This window comes from Crocuta crocuta, unplaced genomic scaffold (genome assembly GCF_008692635.1).
Source record: "Crocuta crocuta isolate KB4526 unplaced genomic scaffold, BGI_CrCroc_1.0 scaffold6, whole genome shotgun sequence".
Lineage (NCBI taxonomy): Eukaryota > Metazoa > Chordata > Mammalia > Carnivora > Hyaenidae > Crocuta > Crocuta crocuta.
The window spans coordinates 4,879,468-4,901,531 of NW_027531917.1; the positions used below are offsets into that span (position 1 = coordinate 4,879,468).

General features: G+C 39.9%; 1 protein-coding gene across 4 annotated transcripts in view; it reads left to right on the forward strand.

The window, feature by feature from the left end:
• The window catches only part of GABRR3 (gamma-aminobutyric acid type A receptor subunit rho3), a 52,322-nt gene that overhangs the window by 22,877 nt on the left and 7,381 nt on the right, over positions 1 to 22,064 (forward strand). For 3 of the 4 annotated variants that reach the window (XM_077774927.1, XM_077774924.1, XM_077774925.1), the window contains 4 exons: positions 706 to 929; positions 6,198 to 6,280; positions 7,269 to 7,409; positions 14,112 to 14,264. In XM_077774927.1, the coding sequence (XP_077631053.1) occupies positions 706 to 929; positions 6,198 to 6,280; positions 7,269 to 7,409; positions 14,112 to 14,264 (601 nt within the window). The remainder of the gene's footprint in view (positions 1 to 705; positions 930 to 6,197; positions 6,281 to 7,268; positions 7,410 to 14,111; positions 14,265 to 22,064) is intronic. The other variant, XM_077774926.1, reaches the window with a different exon arrangement.

Consider the following 22,064-nt stretch of genomic DNA (forward strand, 5'->3'; position numbering starts at 1 on the left):
TTTACAATTGGGTTATACACGAACAATTCAATTCCCTGAGCCATACTGGTATTAGCTTCTGGGGAATATGCCATATTAACAAATTCATAGGTAAGTCTTTTGCACACTAGAATTTGAGAACCACCATTTCTTGGTATTCTTTCTGTCTCTCAAGCTGAAGAAAATCATTGTCTCCATCTCAGGATCCACTAATAGCTCTAATAAATACTGTATCTGTGTTTGTGGGACTGTAGGTTATTCAAATGGGAGACTGTAATTTTGTGGGTCTGTAGCTTTGTTCTTTAACAAAGGCAATATAAATTTATGGATACATTATAAAAGTGAATATTTATTTGCAATGAAAAAATAAGTCAAAATAAAATATTGGGCCATGTGGATTCAAGTCCTTTTCTTCTGAGATCTCTTTAGGTGATGTACCAGTGCTTACATAGAAAGGTTTCCCAGTTATAACCTGGCTTCCCTTACCCAACTTGAATTCTTTGTGATTCCCAGAAACTCAACATTCACCAGACTCCACATGAAGGAGAGGTTCTGCAACTCAAGCTCACTGGATTTATCCTAAATCTACCAGAAAATACAATATATGCCATTCACTTTATAGATCATTAACACCCATGCCAATCAATCTGGTTCTAATGACATTGATTGATCATCCTGAACTATATTCCTACTGGCTTTGACTTGTCTCTGTTTCTCTCTGCCTAGGACTTTACAATGACGTTGTATCTCAGACATTACTGGAAAGATGAGAGGCTCTCCTTTCCTAGCACAACAAACAAAAGCATGACCTTTGACCATAGATTGATCAAAAAGATTTGGGTGCCTGACATATTTTTTGTCCATTCTAAAAGATCCTTCATCCATGATACAACTGTGGAGAACATCATGCTGCGTGTGTACCCTGGTGGAAATGTCCTTTTCAGTCTCAGGTAAGGAGGGCTGTGGATTGCCTTTGGCTTCTCTATACTAGGGTTGTCTACACAAACTCTGGTGGATCTCATTTCAGACTCAACTCACAATATTACTGTCTATTTAGTGATGCTGAAGACTGGGACACAAGCAGAAAATATGATTCTTCCTTGTTCTAATGTCCAGATTTTAAAGAATAGTTTTCTAGCAATACCTGTACAGTGTATTGTTGAAGAATGATAGAAAAGAAGATGGGACAGAATAAAGATGAATTATGGAAATCTCCAAAAGCCTGGCCCACAGTTTTATAGGTACACAAAATTGCTTTTCTTCTTTACCAACCACACACTACCAACCAGTCTTAGAATCTTGGATTAACTAGTGTTCTTAATTATCTCCTGCATTTTTCACAAGAAGGCATAGTTATTCAAATTACTGCTAATTTGTTCACTTCCTTTTTATTTTTTTTAATTCAAAACATTTTTCTGGGGTGCCTGGGTGGCTCAGTTGGTTGAGCATCCGACTTCAGCTCAGGTCATGATCTTGCAGTCTGTGGGTTCAAGTCCCTTGTTGGGCTCTGTGCTGACAGATCAGAGCCTGGAGCCTGCTTAGGCTTCTGTGTCTCACTCTTCTCTCTGCCCCTCTCCCGCTTGTGCTCTGTGTGTCTCTCAAAAAAAATAAATGTTAAAAATTTTAAAAATAAAAACACTTCTTTCTGACATTATGCTATAACAGCCCTCTATCTTTAATGCACCATATATTCTTTTAGCCTAATGAATTCTGTACATACTGATGGTTTATTATTGGTAATTCTAAAAATGTATAGTAAAGCCGAGTAATTCAATTTTTTTTCATGTCTTAAAATCCCAGGAAAACTCTATAGTAAGACTGTGAAAAAAAATGGCTCCCTAAAAGGTATCCATGTCGTAGTTCTTGAAACATGCAGAAGTTACCTTATTTGGGAAGGGAGGAAGGAAGGAAGGAAGGAAGGAAGGAAGGAAGGAAGGAAGGAAGAAAGAAAGAGGAAAGGGAAGGGAAGGAAGGGAAGGGAAGGGAAGGGAAGAGAAGGGAAGGGAAGGGAAGGGAAGGAAAGGATCTTTGTAGATATGATTAAGTCAAGGATCTTGAGATAGGAAAATAATCCTGGGTCAGTTGGTTGGGACATAAGTACAATCAATCATAAGAATCTTGTTAGAGAAAGGTAGAGTAAGATCTGACACACAAAGACTAGAAGACAATGTGACCATTAAGACATAGAGTGATAGACACGGGAAGAAATAGAAAACCTGAACAGACCCATAACGAGTGAAGAAATCGAATCAGTGATCAAAAATCTCCCAACAAATAAGAGCCCTGGACCTGATGGCTTCCCTGGGGAATTCTACCAGACATTTAAAACAGAATTAATCCCAATTCTTCTCAAGCTATTCCAAAAAATAGAAATCGAAGGAAAACTCCCAGACTCATTTTANAAATAATTTGACAATAAACGATTTGGAAAAAAAAAAAAAAAAGACATAGAGTGATAGAGTCACTAGTACAGGAATGCCTGCAGCTGCCAGAAGCTCTAAGCGGCAAGGAATGAATTTTCCCCTAGAGCCTCTGAGAGAACAGGGCCTTTCTGACACCTTGATTTCAGTGCAATGATACTAATTTTAGACTTCTATTCTCCAGAACTGTGAAAGAATAAATGTCTGTTGGTTTAAGCCACCAAGCTTGTGGTAATTTGCTACAGTGATAGAAAATTAATAGATTCTTTTTGTTCTACACCTTGCTCACTTTGGTGCAAAGGTGCTATTGCCATACTGCTGTCAATGTTTTTAAAAATGCAATGAAAGGGGGCATCTGGGTGGCTCAGTCGGTTAAGCCTCCAACTCTTAATTTCGGCTCAGGTCATGCTCTCATGGTCCTGGGATCAAGCCCTGCATTGGACTCCATGCTGGGTGTGGGGCCTGCTTGGAACTCTCTCTTCCTCTCTCTATGCCTCTCCCCAGCTCATGCTCGCATGTGGTCACTCTCAAAATAAATAACTATTTAAAAAAATAAAAATACAATGAAAAGGAAAGTACCACTTTCAATAGAACTTTTTTAAAAAATATTTATTTTGAGAGAGAGCAAACAAAAGTGGGAGGAGGTGCAGAGAGAGGGAGAAAGGATCCCAAGCAGTCTCAGTGCTGTCAGCGCAGAGCCTGACACAGGGCTCAATCTCATGAACCAAATCATGAGATCATGACCTGAGCAGAAATCAAGAGTCCAATGCTTATCCCACTGAGCCACGCAGGTGCTCCACTTTCAATAGAAACTTTAAGTCAGGTGTCATATGGGACTAGAGTCGGGCCTTACCAGCAATCAGAAGCAGAATGGCAGCATCTGACCAAGGAACCAACTTTCTAAAACTTTTAGCTTTTCAAAATTAATTATTTTGATGAAAGAATTAATTTAGTAGATTGTACCCTGCATATTCCAAAGAATGATTTCTGGCTCCTGGGAGATAACCTCTAAGCCCTTGAAATATCCTGTCTGATAAGAGCATCTTTGTTTCCCCTGAGGCCTTGGGCCGCACCAGAAAGTCTACACCAACAATGTGATTTATGGAGGAGGCTTTGCACTACCCAGTATCAGCCTGACCCCTGGAGGGGCTAGAGACCGAGGTCAGCCAGACCTATGTGACCAACGCTCAGTTAATACTTTGGACCCCAAGACTGAGGTAGCTCCCCTGGTTGGAAGTACTCCATGTGTGTTGTCACACTCACTGTTAGGACAGCAACGCTGCCCACATAACTCCACTAGCACAGGACAGCTGGAAACTTGCTCCTGGTCTCTCCTGGACCCTGCCCTCTGTGCCTTTCCATTGATGATTGTGATCTGTGTCCTTTCATTGCAATAAACCATAGCTGTCAGTGGAACAGCTTTGATGAGTTCTGTGAGTCCTTCTAGTGAATCATGGAAACTGAGAGTGGTCTTGGGGAATCCCCAAACACAAGAGGACTCAAAATTGTTGTCCATACAGCTATTCCAGGTGACAGCAGAGCTGGTCCAAGCCCAGAGCCAAGTTATCTGGTTCCAGGCTTGGTTCTGACACCTGACATATACTGACAGAGATTCTCTCTTGGACCAAACTCTGCGAGGGCTCCTCTGAACTTTCTTCTCACCTAGACTCTGACTTTTGAGCTTCCATGTTTACCTCTAAGTCCATTGAGCCAGAATCCTCTAACTTCAATATCTGACCACCCTCCAAATCTGATCAGATTCCTCATTTTGCACCACCTAAGAATGATGTCTGCTCACCCTGGCCTGCCTTCAGCAAGAATCCTGTTAGGTCCCTTTAGCCAGAATCATCTCCTCCTCACCCCTGAAGTTTCCCATCCACTGCCCCCCACCCTACTCCTTGGCTATAAATTCCCACTTTTCCTTGTTATATTTGGACTGGAGCCCACTCTCTCCATTGTTAATAAACCAAATTATAGTAGTCCCCCTAAATACAATCTCCCTTACTGTTCTTTAACAAGTGCAAGTGTCATGAATAAATTTTTCTTTACCATCACTCCCCTAACCACTTTGGTTGTTAATTTATTCATGTGTATACTATGAAGAAGGTAGACCTGAAGGCTTCAGAGATCCCTTCTAGCTTTAAAGTACACTTGAACAACACGGGCTTGAACTGCACACATCTACTGATATGTGGATTTTTTTCAATAAATACAGTACAGTGCTGTGAATGTATTTTCTCTTATGGTTTTCCTAATAACATTTTCTTTTTTCTAGGTAACTTTACTGTAAGAATATGGTATAAAATACATATACAAAATATGCATTACCTACATTGTTGGTAAGGTTTCCTGTCAGCAGTAGGCTTTTAGTGGTTAAGTTTTGGGGGAGTCAAAAGTTATACAGGATTTTCAACTATACAAAGGTTGGCATCCCTAACCTTGCATTGTTCAAAAGTCATCTGTACCAGGAATATGTGAAAATGAGTATGTTTTGTGACACAGAGTCATCCAGATACCTCCCTGGCTTGGCATTTTGCTGCAGGACTGTTGACAACAGAATTCAACCCATGGAAGATAAAATTGTTCTACTTCTCTGATTAACGTAGGGCACCATGGGTAGAAGCAGCCGTTGCCTTTGTGTTTTTTGCAGACTTGCTCAGGGGTCTTTTATAAACCTCTGATCTGCTGTTGTCGGTACCAGAGTTTCTACTTTGAGCCAGGATCATAGTATAGCAGCCTCTGCCTAAAGCCAGAAAAACCTAGGAGGACATAAAATTTGAAAAAACAATCCTCATCAGTATGCAAGGCTTAATGGCACCTGAATTATGCATTGTGCACATAAATCTATAACTAAAAATGCTCCAGGCTTTCTCTTCACTCCTGGAAAGAGAATTTTCTCAGGCAAACTTGCTTTGTGAGAGAAACCTTTACCCATAGGTTTTTATTACTATCAACCCAGCGCTTTATGACTAGAAACTAGGTTTGGATCTTTGAAAAAGCAGAAGATATTTAAATCCATTTAAAAGTCTTCTCCCTATAGGGGTGCCTGGGTGGCTCAGTCAGTTAAGCATCTGACTTTGCCTCAGGTCATGATCTCATTGTCATGAGTTCTAGCCCCACATCAGGCTCTGTGCTGACAGCTCAGAGCCTGGAGCCTGCTTCAGATTCTGTCTTCCTCTTCCTCTGCCTCTGCCCTGCTCATGCGCACATGTGTGCTCACATGTGCACTCTCTCTCTCTCAAAAATAAATAAACATTAAAAAAATTTTTAAAAAGTCTCCTCCCTCCGAAGCATGTTTTCCTGAAAGATATCAAAGCCAAAAAATATAGAGGGAGATGACTAGGAAATTTTGAGATTAGAAGCAACTGTTAGAGCATGAGTTCACTCATTAACTCTGAGTCTTCAGCAAATCATCCACCTTCCTGAGTTTGCTTCCTTATACATTATCTTGATAGTGGATGGTAATGCCTGTTTTGCATTATTATTTTTAATGTTTATTTAATTTTGAGAAAGAGCATGAGCAGGGGAGGCAGAGAAAGAGGGCAGGACAGAGGATCTGAAGCAAGCTCTGTGCTGACAGCAGAGAGCCTGATATGGGGCTCCAACTCATGTACCATGGGATCATGACCTGAGCCAAAGTCAGATGCTCAGCCAACTGAGCCACCCAGGCGCCCCTGTTTTGCACTATTCTTGAAAGGCACACAAAACAAGCAAACAGTAAGGGAGCTTCAATATTGCATGTTTCTTCAGCCATATGGTTAAATGATCTGCAGTTTTGTTTTCTCTTTCCTTTTCCAGGATAACTGTTTCAGCCATGTGCTTTATGGATTTCAGCAGGTTTCCTCTTGACACTCAAAACTGTTCCCTTGAACTAGAAAGCTGTAAGTCCACTTACTGATGGAGTGAGTACTCATGATCTGAACACACCATCACCTACTTACATGTAAATAAGCATGTTCTTAAGAAACATTTAAAAATCTTGATATCAGTTAAATATATTTGTTGAAAATAATTACATTTAAAAAGAAAACTAAGGCCTGTCAAAAGAGAACATCCAGGGAAAGAATGTTTTCATAATTACATATTCTGCAGTTTCCACAATGGTTATAAAGGAACAAGTTCCCTAAAAAGGTATATTCTATATGCTATTAACTATGTAGACTGACACACTTCCCAAATTAGGAAAGCTCTGGAATTCACGTTCCCATGCAGCTCACAATCTTCCATAAATGTATCTGGGTTCCCCAGAAAAATGCAGCTCTGGACATAGACTCTCTGATCAAAGCCCTGTCAGAGAGCATCCAAGCCAACTCCTTGTCAATCACTTTGATTCATAAGCTGTTTTTGATATGACATCTTAAAAGCTGACTGCAGTTTTTCATAACGTGGCAAAAGTGCTGGGAATTTTAGTGGATGTTCCTCCCTAAATCCATTAGAAACTTTATAATGCTAGTTGATTTCAGAAGAAAATTCTTTATGAGCGCAGCTCACTTTGGAATTTCATACAAGAGAGCCACAAAACTAACGGGGCCAGAAGACCTGGGGTCGGGCCTGTGACAGGAGACAGGCAGTGCTGTGACATCACTCAGTGCACCCAGGTACAGGAGCAGCTATTTGGAGAGTTTTAAGTCCTCACGTGGGCACCAGAAGAGCCTTCACACTATGCCAGTCATTAGGGTCTAAGTTTTGGAGATTATTGTTCCTTTTGGTATGTGTGTATTATCAGTCCATTGACAAACATATTTCTCAGTACCCAATATATACAAGTCATTGGACCAGGCACTGGGGATACAGGACTATATAAAACCTGGCTGTAGACCTCATGGAACTCACAAGAGCCAATGACAGGAAAACATTCTCTTGTTTTAGATGCCTACACTGAAGAGGATCTGATGCTGTACTGGAAACATGGGAACAAGTCCTTAACTACTGATGAACACATTTCCCTGTCTCAGTTCTTCGTTGAGGAGTTCAGTGCGTCCAGCGGGTTCGCTTTCTATAGCAGCACAGGTGCACTGGTTTATGGGGACAGTTCATCAGCACTTACTGACACCCCCCATTGTGAAACAAGTGAAGAGACCAGAATTCACACAAGTGTCCCGTTTGGCCGGTAACATCGTCCCTCCTTTACAGGCGGCCTCCTCCACCTCCAGTCCACAACCGCTCTGCCCCTCATGCAGCCACCTCTAGATAAATGCCTTGCTTCTAACCCTGGCCTCTGCAGTCTACCCTTAACACAGCAGAGTGCTCTTTAAAAACATAAAGACCACAATTCTTTCCTGCTTAACACCCTCCAGGGTTTTTCTGCCACACTTATGGCAAAATTCAAGCTTCTCAAATGGCCTACAAGGCCTACACCATCTACCTCTGACCTCACCTGCTACAACCCGCTCCCCTCCACCACATTCCCCACTCCCCATGCTGGCCTTCCTGCCTGTCCGCAGACACACCTCTCTCTTTCTATCTGCAGGGCTTCTGTTTTGGACTTTTCCTCCCTCTGCAACAGTGCTATTTCCCCAGCTTTCTCATGACCAGGTGTTGTTCAAATATCACCTCCTCAGAGAGTCCTTTCTTATCCGTCCCGTCTAAACTAAGCCTCCTTCCTCACAATTCCCTGTCTGTATTTGTCTTCACAGCACGTAACACTTCCTGAAATAGATTTCTGTTTGACTGCTTTATTGTCTGAGTGCTTGACTAGAAAGAGTGCAAGAAATCTGTTTGTCTTGTTCACCATTTCTTCCCCAGCATCTAGAATGGGCATGGTACATGATAGATACTCAAGAAATATCACTGTGCTCACTTTGGCAGCACATGTATGCAATAAGTATTGTTGAAGGAATCAGTAAAGTTCGTCATTGCTCAGAATAGAAAACCTACTCAATATTGGGCCTATATTGTATATTCTTTACTATGACAGATATGTTTTTCATTTGGCAACATGTATCCAAGGCACTTTTTAAATTATATGTGAGCCCATTTAAAAATTATGTGTTGATTAAGGTAGAAGTAGCTTCCTCTTCCCTGGTTATTAGGTCATTTCAGGAAGAATCCATATAAAAGGCCATTTTAGATTTTTAAAGCCATACATAGGCTAGAAAATGTACGTTGCCCTGAGTGCCTAGAATCCTTTTACCTACTGACTTTTCTCCCTGGAGGGTGCTTTACTCTGCCCTTAGACTCCGGAGAGGAGTTATCAAGTTGTTATCTAAAAGCCTGAATCATTGGAGTGCCCCGGTGGCTCAGTTGGTTAAGCCTCAGAGTTCAGCTCAGATCATCATCTCTCAGTTCATGAGTTTGAGGCCCACGTTGGGCTCTGTGTTGACAGCATGGAGCCTGTTCAGATTCTCTGTCTCCCTCTCTCTCTGCCCTTCCCCTACTCATGTGCTAATGTACTCTCTCTCCCAAAAATAAATAGACATTAAAAAAATAATAAAAGCCTGAATCATTAAGAGAGAAATCAAAATTTATATCAGAGAAGCTGAGGGACTCCTAGCAGCAACAGCTATTTAGCTATTTAGATCCAGAAGAAATGCTCTATTTCACTTCATTATTTGTCTACATTGCTCAGGATTCAGCAGGTAATGCTATTAACTGTAATAATGCTTATGGCCTTTTCTGATTATATAAGTGATACATATTATTTGTTTTGATCATTGGCATACCCCTGGCACATACTAGATGTTCCATAGATAATTGTTGAGCAAATGGCAGATAACTTGAAAAAAATTCAGAGAAGGTTAAAGAAAAACGCTTTGTAATCCAACATCATAGAGATAAACTACGTTATTATTTTTATATTTTCTTTTTATTCTTTTCTCTGTCTTCCTGTCTTACTCTGCATGAGTAAATAATGTTGAGCCTTGAACAACACAAGTTTGAACTGCACAGTCCACTTACATGTGAATGTTTTCAATGCATACATTAAGGTACTGCACGTGTATTTTCTCTCCCTTATGATTTTTTAATCTTTTCTTTTCATGAGCTTACTTTATTGTAAGAATACAGTGTATAATACAGATAATATACAAAATAGGTCTTAATCCACTGTTCCATTATAGTGAGGCTTCCGGACAGCAGTAGGCTATTAGTAGTTAGGTTTGGGAGGACTAGAAAATTATGTGCAGATTTTCCACTACACCCCAACTCCCTACGTTGTTCAAGCGCCAACTGTATAAGTATGTTTTTATCAGGATTTTTAATGTTCTTAGTCATAAATTTAATTAATATTTAAACAAAGGAGTGCATACTATGAACAATGATACCTGTCAATGTGTAATTTATAACTGTTTTCATTTTGCTGTTGTTATGATGAAATAACTTTGGCACATGATAAATTGTGAATAGGTCTTTGCAATGTTTGAAGCTATTAAAATGTCATGGGGTGACTGGTGGCTCAGTTGGTTTAGTGTTGACTTTGGCTCAGGTCATGATCTTATGGTTCATGGGTTCCATCCCTGCATCGGCTCTGTGCTGACAGCTCAGAGAGGCTCTCTCTGCCTCTCCACTGCTCATGCTCTGTCTCTCAAAAATGAATAAGCATTTTAAAAATGTCATACATATGAAGCATAGAATATATGCTACATATATAATCATAACAATGACATTTCTTCAGATTTGAAGCCCAAGTATCCATTAATATACACCCAACTACCCTCTTAAAAAGAAAAGATTAAATTTGATTTCCAATTTCTTACTTCATCAATGTGCTGTTGCATTGGCTCTGCTGTCTTTTATTTGTGCCTTCCAGACTTTTAAGCGCTATCAGGCAGGTCCAACACTAGTTGATTTTTCTTCTTCTGGTCATGTTTTAGAATTTGTCTAGAGCCAGACAGAATATTTACATTGAAAATCTTCCTGCTCAGAAAGATGCTTTTAAGTGTTTCAAATCCACTAAAACTTCTTAATATTCCAGTGTTTACATTTTTAAGAAAAAAATTTTTGATTTCTAAAAAAAAATGAAAAAAGTTTAAATATATATGGTTTGTATAGCATTAGAGATAATTATCCACAATAAATTTTTAAATTTTTAAATCATATTATAGAAGAGTATATATAATCCCATATTTGTTATTTTAAAAAGGATTTGTACATGTGGTTTTTTTAGAAGAATTAACAATTGATACTTCAGAGAATTGAGTACAGATTGGGGATATTTTCTTTTTAAAAAAAATTTTTTTAATGTTTATTTTTGAAAGACAGAGAGAGACAGAGCATAAGTGGGGGAGGTGTAGAGAGAGAGGGAGTCACAGATTCTGAAGCAGGCTCCAGACTCTGAGCTGTCAGCACAGAGCCCGACGCAGGGCTCAAACTCATAAACCATGAGATCATGACCTGAGCTGAAAAGTTGGCTGCTTAACCAACTGAGCCACCCAGGCACCCCTAGATTGAGGATATTTTCAATTTTATTTCAACACTTCTATATTTTTTAAACATTTTATTTTTAAGTAATCTCTATACCCAACATGGGACACTCAAACTTACAACTCCTAGATCAAGAGTTGTACTGACTGACCCAGCCAGGTGCCCCCAACACCTCTGTATTTAAGAAGAATTGTTTTTAATGTTTTTTATTTTTGAGAGAGAGAGGTAGACTGTGAGTGATGGAGGTGTAGAGAGATGCTCTACACAGATGCTCAACCTACTGAGCCACCCAGGCACTCCCAACACTTCCGTATTTTTAAATTTGTTATAATGTATACATTTTTAATGAGAAAGATTAAAAAGGGCTCTAAGACTATAAAAACTATAAGAGGAAAGCGTTTTGGAAGTTTTAGTCAAATATCAAGTTATTAATCATATCCGAGTTTATTCAACCATTCTTAGGCTTCAGAAAGATCAACATTTAGAAATTTGTTTTAGCTTACAAGCATGCGATAGTTCTGCCTCACATTATCCATGAAATCTCCTGAAAAATCCAAGTGTTTTTCTCAGGTTAGTATCCTGTTTAAACATACTGGCTTCATCAAAAATAATTTTTTATATTTATTTTGTCTACATTCCTATCATTATAACAACCACCATAACCTGCACTGCCAAATCAGCTATATAGAAAAAACTGTATTGCGGCTCTGGTTTGGAGAACCAGAAGTATAGTTAGCATTGTGCAACTTTAGTTTCTGTTTGATAGCTGAACATTAGGTCCCCAATTTTTTCCCTTGGCTCTTTCTTCACCACTCCCTGGCAATAGTGACAAGCAGGTGAGGTCTTCTGCCCCCTCATGCCCTTCAATGTCCCTCACAATCATGCACTGTAGATTTTTGAAGGAAAAAAAATTACTCCTGCCCCTAAAGACTGCACTGACATTTATTCTTTATTGCAGCATAACATACTGGCTAAAAGTATAAGTTCTGGAGACATTCCGCATGAGTTCAAATCCTGGCTCTACTGCTTACTAGAAATGTGGGCAAGTTGCCTTATCTCTCTAAGTCTCAATGTCTTCATCTTTAAGTTACTTTTGTAACACTCTCTATCTCAGAGAGTTGTGAGGACACATGATTTAATACATTTAAATAATTTAGAATACATTCTGCTATAAATAACTTAGTATACTGTCTGTCATATGGTAAATAACCAATAAATATTAGATAGTAGCTATCATCATCACTCTTTTCATAATCATATTGATCTTTTTGACACAGATTGAGGCCTTTAGCATCAACCGCCCATTAAAGGTGGCAGTTTCCAGGTATAAAACTCTTCTTGAACCTTGTCTTAGGACTAACTCCTCAATCACTTCCCCTCTCTTACATCTTCCTGGCTGCCAACACTCCAGCCCTCTTCTTCTGTTATAAATTCCCCTTCTTTCTACTGTGTGGCAACCTGATGGAGGCTGATGGACCCTTCCACCCAGAATGTGGTTCAGATTTGAAAACTGATGATGCTACACACATAGCAAAAGGGCATAAAGAGATTTATGACGCACATAATGAAGTTTTCGAGAGAGTGTGGAGTAGGTTTGAAAATGGCCTGAGAAGACAGGGTAGGGCGACTGGCTTAGGGTTTAATGGTGGTTAGAGGGGGGGACTTGAGGGAGGACTCCCTTGCATGATTTGAACGTTCCAAGGGTGCCAAAATAGGAGCACCCAGCTTTCTTATTAGCTTGCCCAGATGTGAGACAGAAGGAGAAGGACCAGCGGGGTTTGGGAGCTATGAGTAGTCAAGTATCAGAAGTGGAGTCAGTCTCTTTATTACACCATCTTTCCAAGGAAGCACCATGTTTCCTGCTGGTGGAGGGAGCTCTTTCTGGCCTGCAGCTTCAACCACAATACTGCCTCGAGTCTCCCCTGTCCTGAAGAGCTACACAGCATAGCAGCATTTCTCCTGCTTGGTTGCCGAAAACAAATTTATTCTTCAGAAAATTACAAGTAAAGAAAGGACCATGTTACCAAAATTTAAGTCATAGCTAAAACCACATATCCTAAGAATGTCTTTATGAAGTTCTTTCACAGCTTTTCCTCATCTGTTTTAATCTCAAAATAATTGTATGAAGCTGTAACATCAGAGAGACTGCCATTCCACTCCGCAGCTATATTTAAACTCTCAAAGGCACACAATAATCAAGCAGGGTTGTGGCATGGGTAATACAAGACAATGAGTAGCTTAAAAAATAATGTATATTCTGACTTGAGAATGCACTATGTAATGTATCTATTCTTAACCTTGGTAATGAAATTATTTGATATTCTTGAAACATATATCAACTGATGATGAGAGCAAACCTCAGAACAGGTGGGGACAAGAAGGGTCATCAGCACACAATTGAGAAGAGAATAATAAGAGGAAACTCTGCCAATTCAGGGTGGATTTGTTAAGTATATGTTTTAGGCTAAATGCCTAAATATTGACCTCTTCTATCTAATAAGTTTGCCATCTTGAGTTTCCTAAGAAATTACTACTGAGACTAGTAGAAGGATTCTCTAACTTTGCAATACTTATAACTTTGTTTTATAATTTTTAACCTAATAGTCCCTTGCTTTTTGGCCTTAACCTTCCTTCCAGCCAGTGTGAAAATTGTGTGGATGTGGCCACAATTGTTACTTCTGATCAGCATGAGTTAATCAATATTACCAACATGAGTTTATATAATTCCAACCAGAAGCAAAGAAACATTATCATTTGGTTATTTCTTGTAGGCTTATTATACATAAATTAATTGTACCCACCAGACTTTGAAATAATACAAACAGTTTACAGGTATTCCTTTCACCCACTCCCTTTATGAATCCCTCACTGTCTGGGTTCCAACTTGGAATCCAATGACTCAGTAGCTACTGTGAACCTTTTCCTTCAGATAAAATGTTCTCTTTCATTTGTTATAGCTAATAAATGGTTTATTGGCTATTGCATGCAGTTATTAGTCATGTATTGAAGGCTGGCTCACTTGCAGAAATGATGTGAACACAATATATTTTGAAGAAAGGCCTTTAAAGGCCATTCCACAACATATAATCACCATTCATTCCTGAACAGCAGCTATGAAATTTAAGGAGCATCTTTGAATCACATAATTAAACAGACTGCAGGCCACTTAGTTCAACAAACATTGATGGAATGCCAGGCCCAGGCCCTGTCCTCTGCTCAGGAAACAAGGATGAGTGTACTCAGTTCCATGTTCCTTAAGAGCTTAGAGTTTAAAGAAGCAGGTCTTTTCACGAAGTGTGATGTTTTCATGTGGAAGACTATTCTAAGGAAAACTCTGGCTTTGTCTCACAGGTTGGTACAATAGGCTTTTCATCAATTTTGTGCTAAGGAGACATATCTTCTTCTTCGTGTTACAAACCTATTTCCCAGCTATGTTGATGGTAATGCTTTCGTGGGTTTCATTTTGGATTGACCGAAGAGCTGTTCCTGCAAGAGTTTCCCTGGGTAAGTTTTTTCTGCATCTTTGTGAAATGCTAATATCAGAGAAAGTTCAATGAAGGTAAATAAAAAGGTGTGAAAAGTTGAGAGGAAAAGAGTTATGGTTTAGTAGGGATAGTTAGAGACTTACATTCAGGTCATAACATTGATCTCAACAGCCTCAGGGGCAAACTGTAATTGGACTCTTTCCTTGAGAACTGAGACATCAGGTATGAAGCCTGCACCAGCTGACCAAATACTGACTAATAAGGATAAATTATGAAATTATGAAGCATAAATAGCCTCACCTTACAAATCTATCTCCTCACTTTCAGGAAGTCTCCCCATCCCTTGCCCAAACCCACTTTGCTGTGCATTCCAAACCTTTGCATCATAGAAAACAGAACCTTCAAACCACTATACCACTGGTATCTTAATAGATTATTTCTTGGGATGGGGACAATGCTAATTAGAAATTGGGCCTTAACCTAAACTCCAAAATCAGAATCAACTGCAATGAGATTTCAGTTATTGTGGCACTTTACCTGGCAAGCGATTTCAAGTGGAAAGACCTTGCCAGCTTCATGAAGTCACCACTTCATGAAGTAGTATGATTATCTACTCCACCTAGCATGTTATATGCCACTGTCACACATACTGATTTAGGGGAACCACTTCAGACCCACTTAGCAGGTACTATGTTCTTTACTAAGCGCAGGATGCCCGGCTAAGCATTTAGATAACACGTTACTTAACGAGAACCCAAGAGTCAATTCCGCTTGTCTTCTTGGCTGGTTCAGGGTAGAGCTCCCTCATTTCAGCTGATTTTGTTCTTTCACCTGTAATGCTGTATCTAGAGAGAAGATTATTATAAGTGCTTCACAATCATAGTAATTATCACACAATTCATTCCAGAAAGGGTGATTTCTAAGTTAATGTTCACAAATTATACGCATACTTCAAAAGATCATTTGAAAGACATAAATTGTCATTAATATTAATAATTTATTCACCTCTTTCCCCTATTAAAAGCTTCAATCTACAAGCATTTGAGGCTTGAATATCTTCTTGGGAAAAAATACCATCTGAATGCGTAAAGTATTGCAGCTGTACCTTCACATCAGAACAGTTGTGCCCTGACCTCGGTGCGGCAGTGGGGCAGCGTAGAACTGAACAGGAGACTAAAGACACATTTCCAGTCCTCAAGACAGAATGAGAATGACATTCAGTCTCTAATGATTTTCAATCAGATTCCTGAACCTGACTACTCAGCTATTACACTTTGAAAATGACAAGTAATAAAAGCTGGTTCCAGGATGGGCTGGGGTGAATGGAAAACACTGAAATGCATTTAAGTCACCCCTGAAATTCTGTGCTTCTTGCATCTACTGAAAGTTGAAGAATACAGTGACTGTCAGTAGACTAGTTGGGTTCTGCTGCCTGAATTCATGGTAAGGCAACAGTAGCTTTTCCTACCAGTGCTTCTCACCATTGCAAATATCAACATAGGGAAGAGGCAGACAGTGTCTTAGTATTGTGAAATTCATCTTCAATACACAGACCCTCTGAAAATGTCGTGGAGAGCCAAAGGGATCCACTGACTATACTTTGGGAACTGTGCCTATAAGGTGTCTAAATCTTCAGAGTTAGCCTTCCCTATAAAAAGTCCTCAGAGGGGTGCCTGGGTGGCTTAGTCGGTTAAGTGTCCGACTTTCGCTTAGATCATGATCTCGCGTTTCGCGGGTTCGAGCCCCGCGTCGGGCTCTGTGCTGACTGCCAGCTCAGAGCCTGGAGCCTGTTTCAGTCTGTGACTCCCTCTCTCTCTGACCTTCCTCTGCTCACGCTGTCTCTCTCTCTCTCTCCTAGAAATAAATAAAACATTAAAATAAATAAATAAATAAATAAAATAAAAAGTCCTCAGATGTGCTTGTCCTTTCTCTTCCATTCCTCCTCCCTTGACCAGTGCTGGGACCCTTGTTAGTTTTTCTTGGATTGCCCTAACAGACCCCTACCTTCCCAGGGTCATCTTGCCAGGCTGTGACATCTGATCCAGATGGGAGTAAGGAGCAGAAATCCAGCGCAAGCTCTATGGGACATGGTTTGGGATGATATCTTCCAGAAAAAGGGCACCATTTGTGAATTTGCACAAAGCTGCAGTATGGGCTTGTATAGGCCTTGTAATTTCTTATTTCACTTCCTAGTCTTCTTGCCACGATTCAATTCTGCTACCAGAGTAATATTTCTTAACTCAACTGTGATCACAACATTCTCATCTCATATGATATTGAAGTAAATACTCTCAGCTTGGAATCCAGGGTGTCTCTTGAGGGTTACCAGATGAAATACAAGACATGTGGTTGAATTTGAGTTTTTGATAAGCACCAAATACTGTGTTAATATAAGTATATCCTAAACATTGCATGGGATATACTTATACTAAAACATTATTTGTTGCTTATCTGAAATTCAGGTATAACTGAGTATCCTGTATTTTTATTTGCTGTACCTTTAACCATACTCCTGCCCCAATTGGTTGCCTAAGCTTTAACCAATTTGAATATTCAGTGTTCTCAACAGTCACCCATGACTAACTGCTTATTTGTAGTACTTGTGTACCTTTATTCTTGTTCTTACTCTACCTAGAATGCCTCCCCTACCTATCCTTCTCTGTCAAAATCTTGCCATTTCTCAATGGCCACAAGCTTTTACTGATGGCGCCAGCAGACATGGTCTCTCCCATATTTGAGCCACATGGCACTTTGTATCTCCTCTAAGGTATCTCTTCTACCTTACTTCCTCTTTCTTGTAATAGCTACGGGGTGCCTTTGTAGCTTATCTTGTCTCCTGTATTAGAATGTGAGTTTCTTTTTTATATATATATATATATTTTTATTTATTTCTAGGAGAGAGAGAGACAGCGTGAGCAGGGGAGGGTCAGAGAGAGAGGGAGTCACAGACTGAAACAGGCTCCAGGCTCTGACCTGGCAGTCAGCACAGAGCCCAACGCGGGGCTCGAACCCACAAACCGCGAGATCATGACCTAAGCGAAAGTCGGACGCTTAACCGACTAAGCCACCCAGGCGCCCCTAGAATGTGAGTTTCTTAAGGACAAGGATCTTTATTACCATCTTTTTTGTTCCTATAGCAACTAGTACAGTATCCTGCACATATTTTGTGCTCAATACATAGTTGTTAAATTGCCGATGTTTAATCCACCATGTTTTTAATAACTATATTTTAGTTATTAACTTAAAGCAATAATGATTCATTGTTCAATAAGACCTTTCCACATTTGGATTCATTTGCTAAGTAAGGATGACTCATTTGCTGGCTAAGATCCTTTCACATTTGTCATGTTTCAAATGAAAAACAATAGAGACTGAACAGCATAGAAGTATCAATTGTGATTAGGCACTTTTCATAAGAGATAATAGCTACCATAACTTGGAATGTGGGATGGCTCTAAAAAACACTAATCTATCTTTCCATTTGATTTGGTGTGGAGAAGGAGTGAGATTATTATGAAGTTGTTCAAGGATGTTTTAACCCTTGTGGAAGGATGAGTAGTACTGTACTTTTCATACCTTCCTTCTATCTCCCTCCTTCTTCTGTCTTTATCATTTGGCTCCTCTGGGTATGCCATATTAATTAATGGAGTCATTTACCAGGAACAGACATGGCAGAGAAAGACAACTAAAGTTTGTAGGTATATAGACACTCATAAAGAAACATGTCTCTTAACAGAGGATATGACATATACCTGAAAAAGTAGATACTTAGGAGTAATTTAACCACCATAAAGGTTACCAGAACTTTTAGGCACTGGACTCTGACACCAGCTTTGTGCAACAGTGGTTGTTAGTTTCTGGCCATAGAGTTGTGGTGTTAGGATATCCAACCTACTTTCCTTTCTCTCACATCACTTGATATTTTCTTTCTGCTCAGGTCTACAGGGAAAATGTTTTTATTCACCTAAAGGTGAATGTAGAAACCTATCCCTTCAAAAGACCTGTCCACAACACAGCTACTGAAAGGACGAACTGCCTCAATAGTTGTATAAGTGATGCCTACATGCCCTATTGCCATCACAGCAGTCAACGAATCTATCATATATGAAGAAAAATGGCCAATAAAACACAAAGATCAGTAACTCTTCCCAGACCAAAGCGTTCTTAGGACCCTACATGTGTCCTTAAGAGTTAACATGGCATAACTGCATAGGCTCGGGAGTTGAGTTCCATGGGCCAGACCAAATATTGTTTCCTAACACTTTCCTGACCATGCAGAGCAATATTGGTAGGTGAGAAGATAATTTTGTAATCCTAGCACTGAACCTTTCTTTGACTAAATGGTCACTTCATATATCTAAAATGCCTTTATTGGAATGTTAACTTTAATGGGTTTGGAAGGAATACGATTTGTCAAGATTAATGTATTTCTAAGGAGTGGCTCAAGACATAAGTGTTTTTAATCAGGAGATGTAACACTCCTGACTCAAGTTCTATTACTTTAGGAATTTATATATCAGTTTTCTCATCTTTTACTTTCATTTCAAACAATCCCTTCTCCCTACTCACAAAGAAAATCTAAAATGCTGATTTCAAAATAAATAAAGCTATAGTAAATTAGCTGCACTAAGTACTCTTTTAAGGGAAATGATAGTTTATTGCTCTCTGGCAAAAAGAAAATAGATAATGCAGTTTCCTTTTACTGGTCATCAATTTAGTGGCCTTTCACTAGTCATTGATTTTAAATGCCCAATAAGATCTATCTGGCATGTAAACCCATATGTTTGTTCTAAACCTTTATATTGTCCATGAAGCCCCATGTTACACTCCATTGGGGAAAAAAAAACTCAAGTTCGATATTCTATATTATAGAAAACCGGTAAAAAAAAAAGACATTACATTTTTTTAACTAATAAGGTAAACTACTAAATATGAATATCAGTGCAGGATTCATTCAGTTTTTACCAGTGAAGTCCTGAAAGGAATAAGACTTTTAGCTTTCTGAAAAGCACAAGGTGCCTTCACACCTCCTGACATCGTTCTACCCTCAGTCTGACAGTGTCTTCCTCTTAGAGACACTTCATGTATAGAGACTGGTTTATAACATTAGAAACAAAAAGAAACCTCTCTGGAATGAGAGGCAGCACGTTTGCATGTAAAAAGCATGGGTTCCACACTCAGAAAGGTTCCAGCCCTGCTCCTGACAAAACTCAAGCCGGTTACTTAGCCCCTCTCAGCTCATATTTCTTCTCTTCATTGTGTGGCCAATTACATTTACTTACTTACCTAGGTTTGTGGTGGGTACACATTCAGTAAAGGCAAGCGAGTTTTATTTAGTAATCTTGCCTTAAGAGGTGCCTGGGTGTCTCAGTTGGTTAAGCGTCCGACTTCGACTCAGGTCATGATCTCACAATTCAAGGGTTTGAGCCTCCCACTGGGCTTTTTTCTGACAGCTAGGGCTTGAAATCTGCTTTGGATTCTGTGTCTCCCTCTCTCTCTGCCCCTCCCCTGCTTGCACTCCGTCTCTCTCTCTCTCTCTCTCTCAAAAATAAATAAAAATATTTTTTAAAAAATATTGCCTTCAGCTACACACATACCTGTAATGGGAATAAAACATTCACATCTCCACATTTATGGGCAAGGAATGCAAACAGCATCCATTGATATGCAGATTGTTGATATTACTGTTGTTGGAGAGACCTGGGACTCAGTGAGACAGTGGCCTTCATTTAATGGTAAGAGCTGGAATAGTATTTAGGTTTCTTATCCTGGAGTTCGAATCAGTGTGAAGGTAAGACTCCAGGGCCCCCCGTGGTGACTGCCAAATTACCAAGTCCTGTTGGTCTTTTATCGTACAAATGGAAAAACTTAATTTGAAATTGAATAGCTCTGTAGATCTATCATTGTCTTTGATATGGGCTCCCTCAGATGAGAACCTTGAAGAATTATTCTAGAAAGGGTGGAAGTGTGTGGTAAAAGCTGTCCACATGCTGTGTCTGTACATTTCGGAGTAAATCACGGAGCTCTTCGTGCTGTTCGGGACTCTGTCTGTTGACATTAAAATGTCCTCACAACTTATAAAAATCATTAAGGACTCCATTTGTGCCTCCCTGGTGGGAAGTTAGGAAATAAAACTGTGCCAGCTAGTGTACATTTCAAATATTTACAATACTGTACTTTCTCTCCAGGCAGCACTCTCGCTGCGTCCCTCTGAGAAATTAGTGCAGACACAGACTAGCCCACCCCAAGGCCAGCATTTTATTAAGGAAATCTCGAGTCACTTCTTTCTCTATTGTGCCTCAGAACCTTGATCTCATTACCTCTGATGCTTATGCCAGAGGATAAAGAAGTGAAAGGAAGAAAAGGAGAGGGAAGGGGAGGGACTGGCAGTCAAGGGAGGGAAAGAGGGGAATGTAAATGACATTTCACAGGTAAATAGCAAGATTTTTCACTGAACTGAGCCTCCACCAGCATACTTCCATTCTACATCTCTTTCTCTCTCTCTCTTTTTTTTTTTAAATTTCTGAGAGAGAGAGAGAGACAGCGTGAGCAGGGGAGGGTCAGAGAGAAAGGGAGACACAGAATCCGAAGCAGCCTCCAGGCTCTGAGCTAGCTGTCAGCACCGAGCCCGATGTGGGCTCAAACCCATGAATCGCGAGATCATGACCTGAGCCGAAGCCAGACGCTCAACCGACTTAGCCACCCAGGCGCCCCCATTCTAAATCTCAACTGAACTGTAGTTTCAGTAACAAGGGACACCCTCTGATGAATGAAAGATTAAAGATTGTCTGGAAGACAACTTCTTAACAGTAAAAGTTGTAAAATGACAGGAAAGGGTAGTAGGAATGGTTTTAGAATTTCTTTTCCAGAAGGAATTTATTTATTTATTAAAAAAAATTTTTTTTAACGTTTATTTATTTTTGAGACAGAGAAAGACAGAGTGTGAGCAGGGGAGGAGCAGAGAGAGAGGGAGACACAAAATCCAAAGCAGGCCCCAGGCTCTGAGCTGTCAGCACAGAGCCCAACTCGGGGCTCAAACCCATGAACCGTGAGATCATGACCTGAGCTGAAGTCAGACGCTCAACTGACTGTGCCACCCAGGCGCCCCTCCAAAAGAAATTTTTAAATTGAACACATTTTAACCTTTCTGGGATGGCTTAAAGAGGCCCAACTGAGGGCAAATGAATGAATGTGTCCTTAAAAATATGTTTGAGTCTGTGAAGTCTTTAGATGGAGGGAAAGAAACATTATGGACAGTTGGGTTGAGGGCAAAGCAAAGAGGTAGAAAGACAGATCTAAGGAGAGCTTCTTGCTTGGGTTCAAGATGTGTACTAGGTTAACATGCAGGGATTCCTTCCTCCCCCGCTTCCAACTTTGATCACCTGATAGTGTTCCAGAAAAACATCTCCTGGTATAAACTAGCACCGTAAGGACACAAGTTTAAACCAAACTGACTCCATGACAGGCTTTCAGTTTCCCCTCTAAACTAGAAGGCCTAAGTTTCAGCTTCCCCGAAGCTATCAGGCAGTTGCACATTGCCCAAGGCAGGAGAAACCACCCTTGCAACACCCAATCAGGAAAGGCCAGCGACCACCCTCCACATCACTAAGGGAGAGGCCTGGAGATAGAAACTATAGATAGGACCCTGTTACCTAATGTTAAAGTTAACCTGTTAGTCGTCGAACAAGACCCTAGGCTCGCTCTGTACTTGGTTAAATTTAAAGGTACTCTAAATGTTGTAATTGGATCCTGCCAAAAGTAACGAATACTCTAGACAATGTGTATGGTTAAACCCGCTGTCAATAATGTTGAGTAATTA